The following is a 19,873-nucleotide window of genomic DNA, read 5'->3' as shown; positions in this document are numbered from 1 at the left end:
TTGTCTAAGGAACCTTGGTGAGTTACTGCAGTGCATCCTATAGATGGTACACATGGATGCCACTGTTTGCAGAAGGGGGAGGAATCAAGCGGGCTGCTTTGTCCTGGATGGTGTCAAGCTTCTTCAGTGTTGTTGGAGCTGCACTCACCCAGACAAGTATTCCATTACACTCCTGATTTGTGCCTTGTAGATGATGAACAGATTTTGGGGGGGTCAGGAGGTGAGTTATTCGCCGTAGGATTCCTTTTTTGTATAAATTTAGAATACCCAATTAAATTTTTCCAACTAAGGGGCAATTTAGCGTGGCCAATTCACCTACCCTGCACAGTGGGGGAAAAACCCACGCAAACCTGTTGTAGGCTTCCTAGCCTTTGATCTGCTCTGGTCACCGCAGTATTAATGTGGCTAGTCCAGTTCAGTTTCTAATCAATGCTAACCCCCAGGATGTTGATTGTGGGAGATTCAGCGGTGGTAATGCCATTGAATGTCAAGGGGCGATGGTGATATCCTCTCTGGCAGGAGATAATCATTGCCTGGCACTGGTGTGGCATGAATGTAACTTGCCACTTGTCAGCCCAAGCCTGAAAATTGTCCAGGTCTTGCTGAATTCCGACGTGGAATGCTTCATTATCTAAAGAGTCACGAATGGTGCTGAACATTGTGCAGTCATCCGCAAACCTCCCCAACACCTGCCGTTATCCTGCAAAATTCCAGTGGAGACTGGCCACCAATGGACTCATTAACTAACTGCCCCCCACCCCACCCCACCATGCCACCTAATTTTATGCCCCACACCACCTGCCATTCAACATCCAGAGGGATATAAAATTCTGGTCATCAAGTAGCAAAGTTGGGAACTTATTCAAAACTACAAAGCAAGAATTAGAAAATGGAATTAGATTATATTGCTCCCTTTTCAACTGGTATTGATAGGATGGGCTGAATGGCCTGCTTCTGCGCTGTAAAATTTCTGGATGCAATCTAACGGAAAGATTTCTAAGTGTGTTAATGAGCGGGAATTGTTGGGTGCTTCCCAATATTCGACCCTGCAAGACCCCCACTGGTATCTAACACGGATTGGGCCGGCAATGGTGACCCACGGGCTTAATGTCAGAAATGACTGTCCCGCCAGCTGATTCACCTGGACTACACCCAGCACCTCTCCTCTAATGAGGGGAAGCAGCACTTAAACCGATCCTGCAGAGCAGACCCCAGACGGTATGCAGCCATGCCACCACACAGACCAGCTCTTGGGTGTTTTATTGTTGGCTGCTGCCTCTGCGATGTTGATGCCTCCAGTTTTCAGGCAAAGTGTTCAGGCCTCATGGTCTGATTGGGATGCCAGGCAGTAACACTTACCTGCGATCTGGCACGTCTACTCACGGGAATCCACTTGGCATCTGTGAAGTGCTCACATTAGTAACATTACCAATTCTGTATTAGTGATAGCCTTCAGCTGTGTGGCCAGAGGCCGCTATGGTCAGTGGGGCTAGTGACCTGCACCATATTACCATGGACGGGGATCTGTCCTGTGCTGGTGGCAGCTTAACGTGCCTCTGTTATGAGTCTACGCGATCCGGGATGTGGCATGTCTGACCTGAGGGTGCTAAGCCCTTGCCCCCCCAGCCCAGGAGGGACCCCTGGTGATGTTGGCCTCCCCCCCCCCCCCCCCCCCCACCCCTCCCATCCTCTGCCTGGGGACTTCCCTACCTACCCCGAGCACTGGCAGCAGCAGCCCCGGTGCCCTGATTGCCCAATTTCCAAGAGGACTCACCTCCTCCATCCCTACAGCAGCCATTGCAGTCGCTTCATGTTTTTAAATAGATGTGCTAAAGGGCACCTGTGTGACCATTCGCTGGGGAGCTGGTTAGACCGCAGGATGTCATTGGATAAGGCATCCTTCCCCGTTAATGGGATGGATATTGGTTATAATTGATGAGTATTGGTCTCTTGCCACATTGTGGCAGGTTCTGGATGTCGAGAACCAGTTAGATCGGAAACCGATCGGCACCCAGTGCTGTTCCCGATTTTGGCCTCTCCCACTTTCTAACCGGCTCGCTTGGATTCGTGCCTGGCGCGATGCGGCCATTAGAACGCACTCTCAGTTTCTACCGAACCTTCCAGAGTCAACTTGAAGTTCTAGAATGTTAGGTTTTTGAAAAGAAAAATTTTCACAGAAGAGAAAGTAAAGATTATGTAACGAAGCCAATGGAGGGGGATTGGGTAATAAGTGGGAATTAGGGCTGGCCACAATAAACCATTTATTTAATTACAACAGTGTGGACATTTAATAACTCACAAATTGTTTGCTACATCGGCCAACAAAAAATGCAATGGTCTGGTGCCCCCATACAGTAACCTTCTTAGTCATTTTCTCACATAGCAACGTTGTCACTCAGCACATCCATCTCCTGGCTGTGCGGTTCAGTTTTAGCTCATTAGACTGCAATTCCACATTCCTCGTACAGCGTGCGAGAGTGTGGGTGGTACAAGATGCTACACACCTAATAGATCATCCAGCACAGATTGCTTAACAGTTGATTTCAAATTAACTCAGCTGTGAGATATGTGCAGCATTAAAGTATTGGAAGCTGAAATAGCAGCTCCCTGCATTCCAGCAATTTAGCTCAAAATGCTCTTACTAATAATATGTGCAGTGTCGGAGTACAAGCCAGAAAGAAACATGATAATTTACATTATATAGCCTTGGTAGGCACTTAGAATCATGGCATTTATAGTGCAGAAGGAGGCCATTCAGCCCATTGGGTTTGCACCGACCCTTGGATAGACCACCCTCTGCTTCCGACACCCGAGACCGGAATTGAACCTGGGACCCTGGAGCTGTGAGGCAGCAGTGCTAACCACTGTGCCACCGTACCACCCAAGTCCTATCTCTATCTTGTACCCTTGATTACTTAATCATATACAGTTTGATGCATGTTACAACGATGGGAGCATTGGTTGTTCAACCTCTGTTAGTTAGTCCACAACAGAGCCAAACATGTGGTGAGGAAAGCCCGAGAGGTGGAGAACTTTGAGAACTATGGCAGGGATTCCCCGAAATCCTGACTAAGTGTTGACGCCACCCAAACACCGGAGTGGTGTATGCCGGCATCAACAGGTCTCCTGACCCAGCAATTCAGTGGTCTCCAGGTGCCCAGCACGGTGCCGGAGTGCTGCGTGCTGCTCTGGCGCTGAAAGATGGCCCTGCACTGTCACCACAGGTCTGTGCATGCACGCGACGGCTGTCTCCGCCCCGGCACATGCGCTTGGTTGCCGTCTTCGTGCTGGCGCATGCCCGTGGTTGCCGTCTCTGCGCCAGTGTGGAGCAACATATCGGAGACCTTCAGCAGCCCCGCACGGAAGGAGGTAGGCTCCCTCCAGATCGAGGGCGCCCACCGATCGGAAGCCCCCGATAATGGCCGTGGAGGCCACCTCGGAGTCAGATCCCCCCCCCCCCCCCCCCCCCCCCCACCCCCACCCCCACCAGGATGGCCACTGCGGCCATGGGTCCGAGCTTCAACCAGGTGGCACCAGGTTGGAACCACTCCGGCGGGACTCGGCGGAAGGCGGCGGGAGTTTGGCCGGTTACCTGAGTAGAATCGCCGCAGGGGCCTCTTGCAGAGGCTCCTGACTGACACCACAGCGATGGAGTGGCGTAACGGGAATTTCCCGCGTCCCTGGCGATTCTCCAACCCGGCGTGGCCTCGGAGAATCCCACCCCATAAAGTTAACATTTACTCAAATCTGTTGTTTACTGAAAGCAATCAACATTTGTAACAAAGGAAAGGGGAGTGTAACAAAGCAAATTTTGCATTTTACACTCAGCCAACATTCATGTTATAATAAACAAGCTGAGGAGTTTCTCTTCTTGAGGCTCCGGAAGGGGAAAAACAGTCATACCGATATTCTTATTTCTCAGTTTTACTGTTTTTTCCTGCTGAGTGAAAGCAGATGTTAACTTATGTTGCAGATAAATTCACTGATTTACAGCCCGGTATTGGAAAACAACAACAATCACATGCATTTATATTGTGCCTTTGATATAATTAAATATCTTAATGTTTTTCAGAGGAGCATTAAAAATCCATAAGACCATAAGACATAGGAGCAGATGTAGACCACTTGGTCCATCAAGTCTGCTTTACCATTCAATGAAGTCATGGCTGATCTGATATAATCCCCAACTCCACTTTCTCATGTATCCCCATAACTATTGATTCCCTTACTGATTAAAAATCTGTCCATCTCAATCTTGAACAAATGAAATATAACACTGAGACAAATAAGGAGATATTAGGTCAAATGATCCAAAAGCCAAGTCAATGAGGCAGAATTTATGGAACACCTTCAATGCAGAAAGCATGGTAGAGAGGTGGAGAGGTGGAGGGAGGGAATTACACAGCTTGTCAAAGCAACTGGAGGCAAAGCCACGAATAGTGCAGCAATTAGCAGAGGGTTCTGGAGCTGGAGGAGATTAGAAAGATAAGGAGGGACGATGCTCTGGCAGGATTTGAAAGCAAGGATAAGAATTTTAAATTAGGGTATTGCTTGACCAGGAGCTGATGTAAGTCAGCAAGCACAGGGTGATAGGATCTATAAAGGACTGAGTGGTACAAAGCAAGTTAAGACATAGGCAGCAGAGTTTTGCATACCATACATTTAGAGAGGGTAGAATGTGAGAGTGCATTGGAATTGTCAGGTCGAGAGATAACAAAGGAATAAATTGATTCAGCAGCAAAAGAGCTGAGGCAGGGCCGAAGTAGTGCAATGTTATGGAGGTGGAAATATTGGTCTTAGTAATGCCACAAGTTCATCGCTGAGTCAAATGTGACACTATGGTTGCAGATAGACAGACTCAATAATACTGTTGACTGGGAGAGTGATGAAGTTAGTGGCTAGGGAACAGAGTTTGAAGTGGGGATTGAAAACAATGGGTTCAATCTCCTCGATATATAATTGGAGATTTCTGCTCGTCCAGTACTGGATGCCTGGCAAACAGTCTGATATTGAGGAATTGAGAGTGGCGATGGTGAGGTAGAGCTGGATGTTATCAGCGTACATGTGAAATAGCATGCCAATAAGAAATAGGAGGAGGCTCAATGATAGAGGGACACCAGAGGTCATGGGCAGGAGCAAGTAGCGCAAACCTTTCAAGTGTTTCTGTGGAACTGACTCGATAGATACGAATGGAAACATGTGAGAGTAGTTCTATCCAGCTGGATGACAGTGGAGAGGCATTGGAGGAGGATGGTGTGTGGTCAAACCGTTAAAGGTTACACATGGGAAAGTTCATCTTTGTCACAGTCACATAGGACTCCGATAAGAGTTCTTTCAGTACTGGGACTGGATGGGGTTGCAGGGTGGGGGGATTCAAAGTTGGAGCTCCAAGAATGATAGGCATGGATTTTGGAGCAAACATTTTCAAGGACTTTGGTGAGAGGAAACGGGAGGTTGAGGATGAGTTGCTGCTTTGCAAGTCAGCCTCTGAGGGGCATGATGAGAACACCACCAATGAAATGTAATTCTAAAGCACATTCCTCATTTTCTAGATCCACTCTGCAATCTCACTCTGGATGATGGATATTCTGAAATTGTGAATACAACATGGCTGCATGTAAACAATGCAACTTGTCCGAATGGATCAGAAATCTACGTTCCTCACCAGGGCCCAAGTGAGCAATACTGGGAGTAAGTAAATGACAACAGATATCTGCACCTAGAACCTGCACAGCTGTACCAGTAGCTTCCACTTGGGAAGGTTTGTTGGGGGAATGTCCTGTTTAATGAGTGAAGAGCTGTTTAATTTAGAAAGAGGTAGCATCATCCACCTGTTACAAAATAACATCACAACAGCAGCCCTTTCATTAGTTAACAGGTTTACTTTAAATATATTACTAAAGTGTGTTATGTTGTAATCTAGGTTTGAGGTACGCAAGTTAGATTTTCCATTAAAAACTGATGATGGATCTCATGACATAAACTTGTGACCTGTAATTACACGATTTGGTCACCAGGTGGTTCTATAGTATACTTTTATACTAAATCATTAAAAATTCATTCAGAAACGTTTTCAATCAGAAATTTGTTTTATTTATAACAACTTAAATTGGTCCTTTCTTTTGTGCAGAGATTGCTATGACTTCTGTGACATTGAGTGAAGAGCACATGGGCAGCACGGTAGCACAGTGGTTAGCACTGATGCCTCACAGTACCAGGGACCCGGGTTCAATTCTGGTCTTCGGCGATTGTCTGTGTAGAGTTTGCACTTTTTCCCAGTGTCAGTGTGTGGTTTCTCTGGGTTCTCTGGTTTTCTCCCACAGTCCAAAGATGTGTAGGTTAGGTTGATTGGCCATGCTAAATTGGCCCTTAGTGTCCAAAAGGGTATGTGGGGTTATGGGGATTGGGCGAGGTGTGGGCCTGAGTGGGATGCTCCTTCAGTGGATCAGTGAAGACTCGATGGGCCAAATGGCCTCCTCTGCACTGTATGGATTCTATGGCAAAAGTTGACACATACCAGAGAAGTCCTGTTGTCACTTCAGAAAGCCAGACATGGATTTTTGGCGGTCCCGCCATTGACACGGGTATGGAGTGTGCCCTCGGGACCGTATTTTATCAGTGGCTGACAATTAAGTGCCCAAGAGGTTTAAGGGCAGCACGGTAGCATTGTGGTTTGCACGGTTGCTTCACAGCTCCAGGGTCCCAGATCGATTCCCCACTGGGTCACTGTCTGTGCGGAGTCTGCACGTTCTCCCCGTGTCTGTGTGGTTTCCTCCGGGTGCTCCGGTTCCTCCCATAGTGCAAAGATATGCAGGTTAGGTGGATTGGGCATGATAAATTGCCCTTAGTGTCCAAAAAAGGTTTAGGAGGGTTTAGGGACGAAGTGAGGGATTAAGTAGGTTGGTGCAGACTCGATGGGCCGAATGGCCTTCTTCTGCATTGTATGTTCGATGTTCATTTTCTATGTTCAATCAATCAATCAGCAGCTCAGCAGCCTTAGCAGTGCCACTGGCAGTAGTGGCACTGCTCTGGCTACACCTGGAAAAAGAGGGCACTGTAATGGATGTGTGCCCTCACAACTAGGTAGTTGGAGTCAGGAGGAGGACCCTGCTGCAAGTGGTAGTAGTAGGAGGCCAGTAATTGGTCACATAGGTAGTTCAGTTGGGCTTAGGGGAGGTGGGCTCTCTGCCATTTTTCCCACTGCTGGCAGAATGGCAGGGCAGCAGGAAGGTATTAACCCAACTCGCCCACTCCACCCCTCTTCCTCCACAACCGATGCCTTCCCACACCGCTTTGTCAGCCTTTCTAATTCCGAGCCCCTCCCCGAAAGACACCCGAAAATTGAGCCTGACTTGTCAGTCATCCCAAGAAAAACAGTGTTCCTGTTCAATTAACATAGGGCAACAGAAGCAAAATGTTTGTCAAAAACCAAATAAAGACGCCTCATGTGGTAGGAGAGCAAATGGGCAAGATTGTGTCTCTCTATAGCTGTCAATTTTCTGAATTCATCCTTCTGTTTTATACTCTGTTCACTTCTAACCCCTCCATTTAAGAACAAATTATTTGTGCGGAGTTAGGGGAAAGTCGCGATGAATCTAAATTTTCGATCTGCGTTTCTGGCATCGTTACTGGGAATGTCGGTGTTTAAGTTTACCTTTCAAGCCTCAAGAAATCCCTTCAAAAGCAGCAACATACGCTGAGTATAAAAGTGAAAGGCCACATGGGTTGACATTTTTTTTCACACGGGGTCTGCTCTGTGTGAGTCTGCCTTAAACTCCCATGTACTTTGTGCTGTTGTTGCCTGCTCGATCCCTTGCACCCAGTTAAAAATACCGGTCATGAGGTGAAAATAGAGTACCTCTATTTGTTCAGGCTGCAAGGCTGATCTGAAACTGTTGCCCATCATCTAAACAGAATGCTATCCCTCAGATTGTATCATCACTATTCACATAATGTGGATTACTATTCCATTCATAGAAAAGAAATATGTGATACCAACCTGCACATATCACACAAATACAGACATGCTGGCCTTAAACAGCGAGTCCTAACTTCAGCTGAGAGTCCTTTCCAATTAAGTCTTGGGATGTGGGAGTTGATGGCAAAGCCAAAATGTATTTCCCATCACAAGTTGCCCTTAAGAAAGTGGTGGGCCTTCTTCATGTCCTCTGCAGTAAGTGTGGTGGAATTCTCCCACATTGCTGATGGTAGGGAGTTAGCAAAATTTTGATCCCGTGGCAATGAAGGAATGGTGATTTATGTCAAAGTTAGGGTGGTGTATAACTGGGTGATAAGGATCACAGTTTTGGAAGGTCCTGCGAAAGAAGCTTTAATAGGTTGCTTCAATGCATCCTGTACATAGTAGACACAGCAGCCTCATTGTCCCAGAGGGGAAAGGAGTGATTGTTTAATGTGGTGGATTGGGAACAGATCAAGTGGACTGATGTATCCCAGGTTGTATCAAGCATCTTCAGTGTTGTTACTGCTGCACACATTCAGACAAGTTGAGAACACCCCATCACATAATTGAAGACCTGTGCTTTCTTAGTAATGGAGAATCTATGGAGGTGAATTACATGTCACAGAACACTCAGACCAGACTAACTCTTGGAGCTACGGATTTTTTGGACGGCTAAGTTTAGTTACTGATCAATGTTGATCCCCGAGGTGTTGATGATGGGGTATTTAATAATAGTCATATAATTGAATATCAAGGAAGGTTCTTTCTTGTTTGAGATGATCACTCACTTGCACTTGTGGTATGAATGCTAAATTCCATTTATCAGCCTGATGTGCCATCAATTGTACGAGAGACGAGTTGCTTTACAAAAGTTAGGCTTTAATAAACTAGAACTTAGCCCTGCGGTCGTCTACAATAAAATGGACGACGCCGGGCGTTTGACTATTTATACCTCGGCAAGGAGGCGCGGTTAACTCAGCCTCTCGACCAATCGGTCGAGAGGCACATGACCGACCAGGGCCAATGGTAAGCCGGTGTTCTGCCCCAATGGCAGACAGGTATGCAAATCATATCACCACACAGCCCAACCCTGGAAGTAGTCCAAGGCCTTGTTACTTGTGGTCATGGAATGTTTCAAGTATCTGAGGAATCGCGAATGGAGCTGAGGAATAATAACAACTCATATTTAGATAGCCCGTTTACACAGCACAACTTCCCAGCTGCTTCACTGGAGGGGTTTCCAAGAGAATTATACACCGAGCCCAGGTGAAGAGTCCAGAGGGATGGATGAATGGAATTGGTTGTGAGTCAGGACACAGGCAACAGAGTTTGCAATCATCAGCCAACAGCTCCACATCTGACTTGCTGATGGAAAGAAAGTTATTGATCAATCAGTTGAGGATGTTTGAGCCTAGGATACTACCCTGAGGAATTCCTGCAGTGATGTGCGGGGCTGCAATGATTGGCTTGCAATGAGCAAATCGTTTGGCCCAGCCATTCTGGTGTTTATGTTCCTCTTATCTTTCCTAGTGTAAATTTACCCTCTATTCTGTTCTCCCTCATATGCTTGTACAGCTTCCCCTTAAATACATTTATGCTGCGTGTTTCAACCACTCTCTGTAGTATGATAAAGGCTGGGATTTTCTGGCCCTTCAAGCTGGCGAGATCTTCCAGTCGGCCCCTGATAAACCTCCTCCCCTTGTTCCCCAGTGGCAGGCGGGTGCAAACAATGAGAAACCCCCATTGACAACGGCGGGACCTTACCGGCCAATAGTGGCCGACTCCGCTAACGCAAAACACACCATGGAGGACGTGAAAAAAAACACCATAGGGCTAAAGATAAATATGTAAATATATAGTCCAGAATTTTCCGTCCGTTCGTTAACAACGGGATTATCTGGTCCCACGGCAGCACACCTCCGCCCACCGTGCGAACAGGAATCCACTGCCCACGAACTGCACATTGTCTCCTTCATAGATATATAGAGAAATACAGCACAGAACAGGCCCTTCGGCCCACGCTGTTGTGCCAAACTTTTCTCCTAGGTTAATCATAGAGTTTTGGACACTCAGGGCAATTTATCTTGGCCAATCCACCCAACCTGCATATCTTTGGACTATGGGAGGAAACCAGAGTACCCGGAGGAAACCCACGCACAAACGGAGAGGATGTGCAGACTCCACACAGTCAGTGACCCAAGCCGGAATTGAAACTGGGACCCTGGAGCTGTGAAGCAATTATGCTATCCACAATGCTACCGTGCTGCACTTAAGAAGAAATTAATCTACACTCCATTATTCTACTCTAATCCATGTACCTATCCAATAGTCGCTTGAAGGTCCCTAACGTTTCCGACTCAACTACTTCCACAGGCAGTTCATTCCATGCCCCCACTACTCTCTGGGTAAAGAACCTACCTCTGACATCCCCCCTATATTTTCCACCATCTACCTTAAATTTATGTCCCCTTGTAATGGTTTGTTCCACCCGGGGAAAAAGTCTCTGACTGTCTACTCTATCTATTCCCCTGATCATCTTATAAACCTCTATCAAGTCGCCCCTCATCCTTCTCCGTTCTAATGAGAAAAGGCCTAGCACCCTCAACCTTTCCTCGTAAGACCTACTCTCCATTCCAGGCAACATCCTGGTAAATCTCCTTTGGACCTTTTCCAAGGCTTCCACATCCTTCCTACAATGAGGTGACCAGAACTGTACACAGTACTCCAAATGTGGCCTGACCAAGGTTTTGTACAGCTGCATCATCACCTCACGGCTCTTAAACTCAATCCCTCTGCTAATGAACGCTAGCACACCATAGGCCTTCTTCACAGCTCTATCCACTTGAGTGGCAATTTTCAAAGATTTATGAACATAGACCCCAAGATCTCTCTGCTCTGCTACATTGTCAAGAACCCTACCGTTAACCCTGTATTCCGCATTCATATTTGTCCTTCCAAAATGGACAACCTCACACTTGTTAGGGTTAAACTCCATCTGCCACTTCTCAGCCCAGCTCTGCATCCTATCTATGTCTCTTTGAAGCCGACAACAGCCCTCCTCACTATCCACAACTCCACCAATCTTCGTATCATCTTTCAACTCCCTCATCCAAGTCGTTAATGAAAATCACAAACAGCAGAGGACCCAGAACTGATCCCTGCGGTACGCTACTGGTAACTGGGCTCCAGGCTGAATATTTGCCATCAACCACCACTCTGTCTTCTATCGGTTAGCCAGTTCGTTATCCAACTGGCCAAATTTCCCACTATCCCATGCCTCCTTACTTTCTGCATAAGCCTACCATGGGGAACCTTATCAAATGCCTTACTAAAATCCATGTACACTACATCCACTGCTTTACCTTCATCCACATGCTTGGTCACCTCCTCAAAGAAGTCAATAAGACTTGTAAGGCAAGACCTACCCCTCACAAATCCGTGCTGACTATCCTTAATCAAGCAGTGTCTTTCCAGATGCTCAGAAATCCCATCCCTAAGTACCCTTTCCATTACTTTGCCTACCACCGAAGTAAGATTAACTAGCCTGTAATTCCCAGGATTATCCCTATTCCCATTTTTAAACAGGGGCACGACATTCGCCACTCTCCAATCCTCTGGTACCACCCCTGTTGATAGCGAGGACGAAAAGATCATTGCCAATGGCTCTGCAATTTCATTTCTTGCTTCCCATAGAATCCTTGGATATATGCCGTCAGGCCCGGGGGACTTGTCTATCCTCAAATTTTTCAAAATGCCCAACACATCTTCCTTCTAACAAGTATCTCCTCGAGCTTACCAGTCTGTTTCACACTGTCCTCTCCAACAAAATGGCCCCTCCCATTTGTAAATACTCAAGAAAAGTACTTGTTCAAGACCTCTCCTATCTCTTCAGACTCAATACACAATCTCCCGCTACTGTCCTTGATCGGCCTACCCTCGCTCTAGTCATTCTCATATTTCTCACATATGTGTAAAAGGCCTTGGTGTTTTCCTTGATCCTTCCCGCCAAAGATTTTTCATGCCCTCTCTTAGCTCTCCTAATCCCTTTCTTCAGTTCCCTCATGGCTATCTTGTATCCCCCCGGCGCCCTGTCTGAACCTTGTTTCCTCAGCCTTATATAAGTCTCCGTCTTCCTCTTAACAAGACATTCAACCTCTCTTGTCAACCATGGTTCCCTCACTCGCCCATCTCTTCCCTGCTTGACAGAGACATACATATCAAAAACACGCAGTACCTGTTCCTTGAACAAGTTTCACGTTTCACTTGTGTCCTTCCCTGACAGCCTATGTTCCCAACTTATGCACTTCAATTCTTGTCTGACAGCATTGTATTTACCCTTCCCCCAATTGTAAACCTTGCCCTGTTGCACGCACCTAACCCTCTCCATTACTAAAGTGAAAGTCACAGAATTGTGGTCACTACCTCCAAAATGCTCCCCCACTAACAAATCTATCACGTGCCCTGGTTCATTACCAAGTACCAAATCCAATATGGCCTCCCCTCTGGTTGAACAATCTACATACTGTGTTAGAAAAGCTTCCTGGACACAGTGCACAAACACTACCCCATCCAAACTATTTGATCTAAAGAGTTTCCACTCAATGTTTGGGAAGTTGAAGTCACCCATGACTACTACCTTGTGACTTCTGCACCTTTCCAAAATCTGTTTCCCAATCTGTTCGTCCACATCTCTGCTGCTATTGGGGGGGCCTATAGAAAACTCCCAACAAGGTGACTGCTCCTTTCCTTTTTCTGACTTCAACCCATATTACCTCAGTAGGCAGATCCCCCTCGAACTGCCTTTCTGCAGTTGTTATACTATTTCTAATTAACAATGCCACCCCCCACCTCTTTTACCATCCTCCCTAATCTTGTTGAAACATCTATAACCAGGGACCTCCAGCAACCATTTCTGCCCCTCTTCTATCCAAGTTTCCATGATGGCCACCACATCGTAGTCCCAAGTACCGATCCATGCCTTAAGTTCACCCACCTTATTCCTGATGTTTCTTGCATTGAAGTATACACACTTCAACCCATCTCCTTGCCTGCAAAAACTCTCCTTTGTCAGTGTTACCTCCCCCACTGCATCACTACGTGCTTTGGCGTCCTGAATATTGGCTTCCTTAGTTGCTCGACTACAAATCCGGTTCCCATTCCCCTGCAAAACTAGTTTAAACCCTCCCGAAGACTACTAGAAAACCTCCCCCCCAGGATATTGGTGCCCCTCTGGTTCAGATGCAACCCATCCTGCTTGTACAGGTCCCACCTTCCCCAGAATGCGCTCCAATTATCCAAATACCTGAAGCCTGAATAATAATCTTTATTGTCACTTTATAATAATCTTTATTAACACTGCAATGAAGTTACTGTGAAAAGCCCCTAGTTGCCACATTCTAGCGCCTGTTTGGGTGCACAGGGAGTCTGAATGCCTAAATTACCTAATAGTACATCTTTCAGAACTTGTGGGAAGAAACCAGAGTACCTGGAGCAAACCCACCCAGTCACAGGGTAACCTGCATACGCCAGACAGACAGTGACCCAAGCCAGGAACCAAACCTGGGACCCTGGTGCTGTGAAGCAACAGTGCTAACCACTGTGCTACCATACCACCCATGTTCCAGCTGCCAAGAAACATGTGGCTGAGAAGCTAAAGAATCTCACCCATAATCTACACCATCGGTGATTTTGGATCGCATCTTAACAGTCCTTGGAGAAAGATAGTCCTATGTAGAGTTTTATGCAGAGACTACCTTATAAATGTCATGACATTTTGTGAAATATATTTGCTACCATCTTCATCTCCAGCCTTATCTGTAAGTTCTGGACCGCAACTACCATGGGCGGGATTCTCTCAGGCCACGGTGGCTGGGCCGGAGATCGCCGGGACGGTCCCGCCACACAGCCGGGAATCCCGCCACACGGCTCTGCGCCTGGACGCAATTCTCCGCAGACCGGAGAATTGCCCGCCAGCCGTGCGATGCGGTCCATGCGGCGCTGGCCGGGGGCCGCTCTACGGGCCCCACCCCCTACCCCGGTGATTCTCCGCCCAGGGTGGGTTGAGCAGCCGTACCAAAAAACCCGAGTCCCGCTGCCGCCGTTCTAACCTGGTCTCACCCGGCGGTACCTTGGTGTGGAAGGATCTGGGGGTGGTCAGTGAGGGGGATATGGGGGGGTGGGTCTGACCCTGGGGGTTGCCTCCGTTGTGGCCTGGACCACGATCGTGGCCCACTGATCGGTGTGCCGGCCTCTTAGGCAGGGGGCCTTCTTTGTTACACGCCGGCTCCTGTAGCCCTACGCCATGTTGCGTTGGGGCTGGCGCGGAGAAGGGAGACACCGCGCATGTGCGGAAATCGCGTCGGTCCCACTGCTCATGCGTGGACCCGCGGCGCCCATATGACGCTGGGATCGGCAGCTGGAGCGGAGTGGGTCGCTCCAGTGCCTTGCTGGTCTCCTGTAGGGGTCAGAATTGCTGATCCTGATGCCAATTTGACGCGGTTGGGAAACGTGATGGCGTTTACGACGGCGTCAATACTGAGCCTCAGGAGCAGATAATCCCGTCCATGTCAATGACCAAATACCAACAATAATGATGTTGGTGGTTAAACATGACGAAAGGAAGAAATGGAGGAAAACCTATCCATGTGGAAGTCTTCGACCATTTGGAAGGTCCAGATCAAGCTGAGAAGTGGCAGAACTGGTGTTGCAGGTTTACCAGGTACAGCACAGCATCAGAGATAGCATTGAAGACTAGCAGGAACAGGTCAGTACTTTACTGTACACGGTACACAGCAGACAGTAGTTCAGACAATGTTATGGTCAGACAGTGCATAAACAAAGCCATAACATTGTACAAAGAGGTTATCACAGCCTTTGCTACATATTTTAGTCTTCAGAAAAATACCATTATAGAATGAGCAAAATTCAATAGATGCACCCAAAGACCGGTGAAAACATTGATTTCTTTATAAATGAGCTACATCGATTAGTGGAAAATTGTGGACACAGAACCCTGAAAGACAAATTCATTCGGGATTGCATTTTTCTGGGAGTCTTGGATTTTTTGCAGATCTATTGATCCTGTTGAAAGCTGTATAGAAAGCGTGGTGGGCAGAAGAGAGAAAACAAAACATTGTTTTTATTTGAGGTAATGAAGAAATATCCTGGAGAAAAACATCTAATTCAGTTTAGTTTACAGCATGGAAACGTTCCACCGCACTCAATTCCAGAGAGAGAAAGGGAGAAGAGAATCCGATTGCCGCCATTCTTGTTCTGGCGGGAAAAAGTTTCATCAGCACAAAATATGTCCTGCCAAGAAGAGAGGCCATTTTAAATCAGTTTGCTGGCGTGGGGCCAGAATTTCCCGCCGGCGTGAACAGCCGGTAAATCCTGCCCCTTATATTTGTGAGAATGGGATAGTGAGAAGAAATAGAAGCGCACTCATATCAATGAAACAAGGACTATCAATTGAATACACCAACTACCGAATGATTAGGATGATAACCTGATGATTAGGATAATAACTTGAGCAGCGAACAAAAGGTCTGAAGATACACGTATTACTGTACAGAGTTCAAGAAAGAATATGGAGAACCTGAATCATGTGCAGCCTCCGAGAGAGATGCAAACAAAGTTGGGGAGATTGTTGAAACCATCACCAAGTTTGTCGCTTCGAATCAGGGGTGAAGGTAGAGATTTAGGACGCAAATCTCTGGCCGTGTTGGGCTCTCGTTTGAGCGCAACAGGGCAGGAGAATTTCAAGAAAGCCCTCCTGCGAGTCTCCGGACATCCTCCATGCCTCCCGGGATTCTCCGATGTCGGATTCGGAAACCCGCCGCAAATGGATGTGACTGAATGATGCTCGAGGAAGTAGGTTGTGAACCTACGTATCATCTACCAGTGCAGGATCCAACAAACTCCTTCAATTCGCTGGCTTCTCCAGCCGGGCGCCAATCAATGCTGGTCCACACAAACGTGGACCAGGTAATACGGCATCCGGGGGTCTCCCAGGCCAGGTGAGATCCCTGGGTGGTCAGGGTAAGTGCTCGATGATCCCCTGGCCCTCCCACTGGCACGTGGGCACCTTGGCACTGCTCAGCTGGCATCTTGGCACTGACACCCTGGCACTTCCAAGGTGGCCGGATGCCATTGCCAAGTCAGCAGGAGCATTGTCTGGGTGCCAGGGTGGCCATGCAAGGGTGCCCAAGTTCCACGGTGGCACTGCCAAAGGCCAAGAGACAAGGGGGTTCATGCCCATGCAATGAGGGTGGGGGAGGGGGTTGAAGGGTGGGGGAGTAAAGGACAGGTCAGAGGGAAGTTGGAGTGTTGATGGGTGGGGGCCCTGGAAGGGAGAGGGTGCTGTAAGGAGGCTTGGGGGGGGCATGAAGAAGGGGGAACCCAGGGGTCCCACAGTGGGGTGTCCTCACTTGGGAGGTGCGGGGTTATGTCCATGACTGTGGGGAGTGGCATTGCCCATGAGTGGAAGGTATAAGCTCACTCAGAGATCGGAGCACCCTATCAAATTAGCAGCCCGGTCTGTGAGTTCAGGTTGCACATGCTAAAAAAATTCTGGGCTGGATTCTCCTAAAATGGTGCTATGCTCCCCACTCCGGCATAAAAATGCAGGCGTTGCACTCCCAAGTTTCCAGAAGCAAATACCAGGCGATTCACTTGCCTTCAGGGGGCTAGCAGGGACCCGGATTGCTTCACGCAGCTTTGGCTGCGGATGGGGCCCCCGCACTTCCGGTTCCGGGTCTGCGCACACACATGGCGGCGGCCTCCAGCGGCCGCGCCGAGCGCCATGGCGGATTCGGACCGCGGGCCTACACAAAGAAACTAGCCCCCCCCAATCAGCTGCCGCCTCTGCATCGGACCAGCCCGATCTGTGCCCCGGCCGCCTATAAGGTCCCTCCCCGGTGCCCGATCCCCCTGCCCTCCACCAGGGTGGCCGCGGACTGGGTCCGCAGCTGCCTCAAGAGAATTCCAACAGGCCACACCATGTTAGTTCCACGCCATCGGGAACTCGGCTGGTCAGAAGTGGAGTATCACTGAGCGGGCCTCTGGCAATGCCCCCCTCTGCCGCGCGGCATAATACGCGGACGCGAGGATGTTGATTCTCTGTCCCCATGCCAAACGCGATTTTGGTGCGAGGCTGCGGAGAATCCAGCCCTCTAAGTGCGGCATGAACTGATGAGAAACTCCCCAGGGCCCAAAAAAGTGATCGTCACTGAATAGCGGTGGGAAATTCACCGGCAGAGTCGGCTGGTAACTCCCTGAAAAACAGGCCACAAATTAATTTTAAATGTTTTGGGAGAATCGGTCCCTTAGGGTGTGGGGCAAGGATGTTGGATAATGTAAACAGTATTTATTGAATCAGAGACTTGTGGAAAATGCAGTACAAATGGTTAATGTTAACATATTCAATGACAAAGGGTCACATGACAACAGCGTGGAGAGAGATAATTCTATATAAAGCCTTGTGCAAAGTCTGCCTTAAATAGTAAACAGTTATCAATCTTTAATAAAACATAAACTTCACGGACAGTATCACCTTGCATCTTATCTGTAAGTTCAAGACCATGACTACCACATATAAGATAAAAAAAAAACAAGCCTGAGGAAGTGAGTTCTCACCAATCTTTGGGTGAAGTTTCTTTTCAATTCTCAATTGGATTCCTGAGTGGCTGTCTTATATTGATGACCACTGGTTATGTTCTTCCCCTTGAGATGAAACAGTCTCTCTGTATGTGCTCCATCAAAATCTTCTGTAATTTTAAAGAATTCAACTTTGGGTGGCTCATGGACACAGTGGGTAGCACTGCTGCCTCACAGCACCAGATACCCAGGTTCGCTTCTGACCTCGGGTGACTGTGTGGAGTTTGTACATTCTTCCCGTGCCTACGTGGGTTTTCTCCAGGTGTTATGTTTTCTCCCACAGTCCAAAGATATGCAGGTTAGGTGGATTGACTATGCTAAATTGCCCTTAGGTGGGATTATGGGTCTATGGTGGGAGGTTGGGCCTGGGTTGGGTGCTCTTTCACAGTGTTGATGCAGACTCAATGGGCCGAATGGCCTCCTTCTGCACTGAAGGGATTCTATGATTCTAGATCACCTCTCAGCCTTCCAGAAAAGAGACCCAGCCTGTCAATCCTTTCCTGATATGTATGCCCAAGCATTTCTCATAATGTAAATCTACTCTGCACTTTCTCCAGAGCCTATGGGTGGCATCTTCCAGCTGTTCATGCCGCTGGGGTCCAATAGCCAACTGTGCACCCCCGCCACAGGTTTCCTGGCAGCATGGGGTAGATTCAATGGCAAATTCCATTGGCAGTGACGTGACTAAAAGATCCCACCACTGGCCTATGGCGACTGCCACTTGTCACCTAGAAAAACACCATGGGGAGGCCACGGAATCTTGCCCTATATATAATTTTATGATACGGTGACCAGACTGCATGATGTGCTCTAAGTATGTGTAATGAACTCCACTTGGCTTTATTGGTTGGCCAATTGGATTATGAACTCCCTCAATGATAGCTCATTGAGGGGGCCCATATAACTACCTGTGTAGGCTTTGTGAGCCAGTCTTCAGTTGACTGGACTGCTAGCAGCACTGTTTGTAGCTGCCCCTGTAATATCGTTAGTGTAAATATATATTGGTGTGGTGACGGAACTCCTGCCTCCCGTGGATTACTACAGTGGCGACGAGGTAAACTACGAATTTTGCGGAGACCAGCTGCCGCACTCGGATGGTAAGCTTTGCCATTTAAAAAAATACCTTTTTTTGGGACGTTAGAGGCATTCAACCCGGTTATTGAGAACTAGTCCCAGTATGTGGAGAGAATGTGTTACTTCTTCCGGGCAAATGATATACTGACGGACGAAAGGAGACGGCTTACCCTGCTGTCGGCGTGCGGACCCTCCGCTTTCACCATTATACGTAGTCTGACTTATCCCGATGCGCCGGACACGAAAACTTTCCAAGAAGTAACGGAATTGGTGAAAGAGCACTACGACCCAAAACCACTCTTCATTTTGCGTAGGTACAGATTCTACACAGCGAAGCGGGAAGACAGGGAGTCAGTCACAAATTTCTTGACCCGTCTGAGAAGGCTGGCAGAAAAATGTGAGTTCGGCCCAACGCTATATGAAATGCTTCAGGACCGGTTAGTGTGCGGTATAAACGACCTCACAATACAGAAACGCCTGTTGGCGGAAAGGGAGCTAGACTGCAGGCAGGCGTTACAGCTCGCACTGTCCCTAGAAAAGGCAGCAAGTGGGGCGCAGGAACTACAGGGCACGCCAATGGAGGTAGATACCTGTGAGAGGGACTACCACAACGGGTCCTGCTACCAGATAGCCGCTCTCAGGAAAAACCTGAGGAACAGAGGGAAAAAGGAAAACCCCAGAACTGCCCCCAAGTCTGCCAGGACTAACTGGAGACAGAGGGAAGTACCGGCTGAGGCTCCCCCAACAAAGAAGGACCGTTTCTGGCACCAGACAGAATGGGGTAACAACGACAGAAACCCTAGAGGGAGGTGGCAAAAGAGGAATAGCAGGTGGGGACGCAGGGAAGTACACAACCTAGACGCCCCATCCTCCTCCGAAGGGGAACAATTATATAATATTACAACAAAGAAAGCAGAACCCATTAGGATTACCCCACGGGTGAACGGGCGGCCGATGTAGCCACCTAAGATGGACACTGGGCTACAAAATGGAATACTGCTAAGGCTGCAGGGAGAAAACAGTCTTAGCAAGGGCAAGCAGTTTGCAGAAGGATAATTAGCATTCTGCACGTACAGAAACCAGTTTGTGGCCAGGTGCAGAATCTCAGCTAAAGGTGTAAATGGCAACAACGATTTACATAGTAATGAGGTGATCCAGATCCAGGCCCACACAATAGAAACATTT

General features: G+C 48.0%; 1 protein-coding gene across 2 annotated transcripts in view; it reads left to right on the top strand.

The window, feature by feature from the left end:
* LOC119952358 (sodium- and chloride-dependent neutral and basic amino acid transporter B(0+)-like) overlaps positions 1-19,873 on the top strand; it is a 66,967-nt gene that overhangs the window by 13,137 nt on the left and 33,957 nt on the right. For both annotated transcript variants that reach the window (XM_038776049.1, XM_038776050.1), the window contains one exon: positions 5,553-5,691. In XM_038776049.1, coding sequence (XP_038631977.1) covers positions 5,553-5,691 — 139 coding nt within the window. The remainder of the gene's footprint in view (positions 1-5,552; positions 5,692-19,873) is intronic.

The sequence above is a fragment of the Scyliorhinus canicula genome, chromosome 17 (assembly GCF_902713615.1).
Source record: "Scyliorhinus canicula chromosome 17, sScyCan1.1, whole genome shotgun sequence".
In the NCBI taxonomy this organism is placed as follows: domain Eukaryota; kingdom Metazoa; phylum Chordata; class Chondrichthyes; order Carcharhiniformes; family Scyliorhinidae; genus Scyliorhinus; species Scyliorhinus canicula.
The sequence above is the reverse complement of the archived record's forward strand: the minus strand, read 5'-3'. Positions and strand labels throughout refer to the sequence as shown.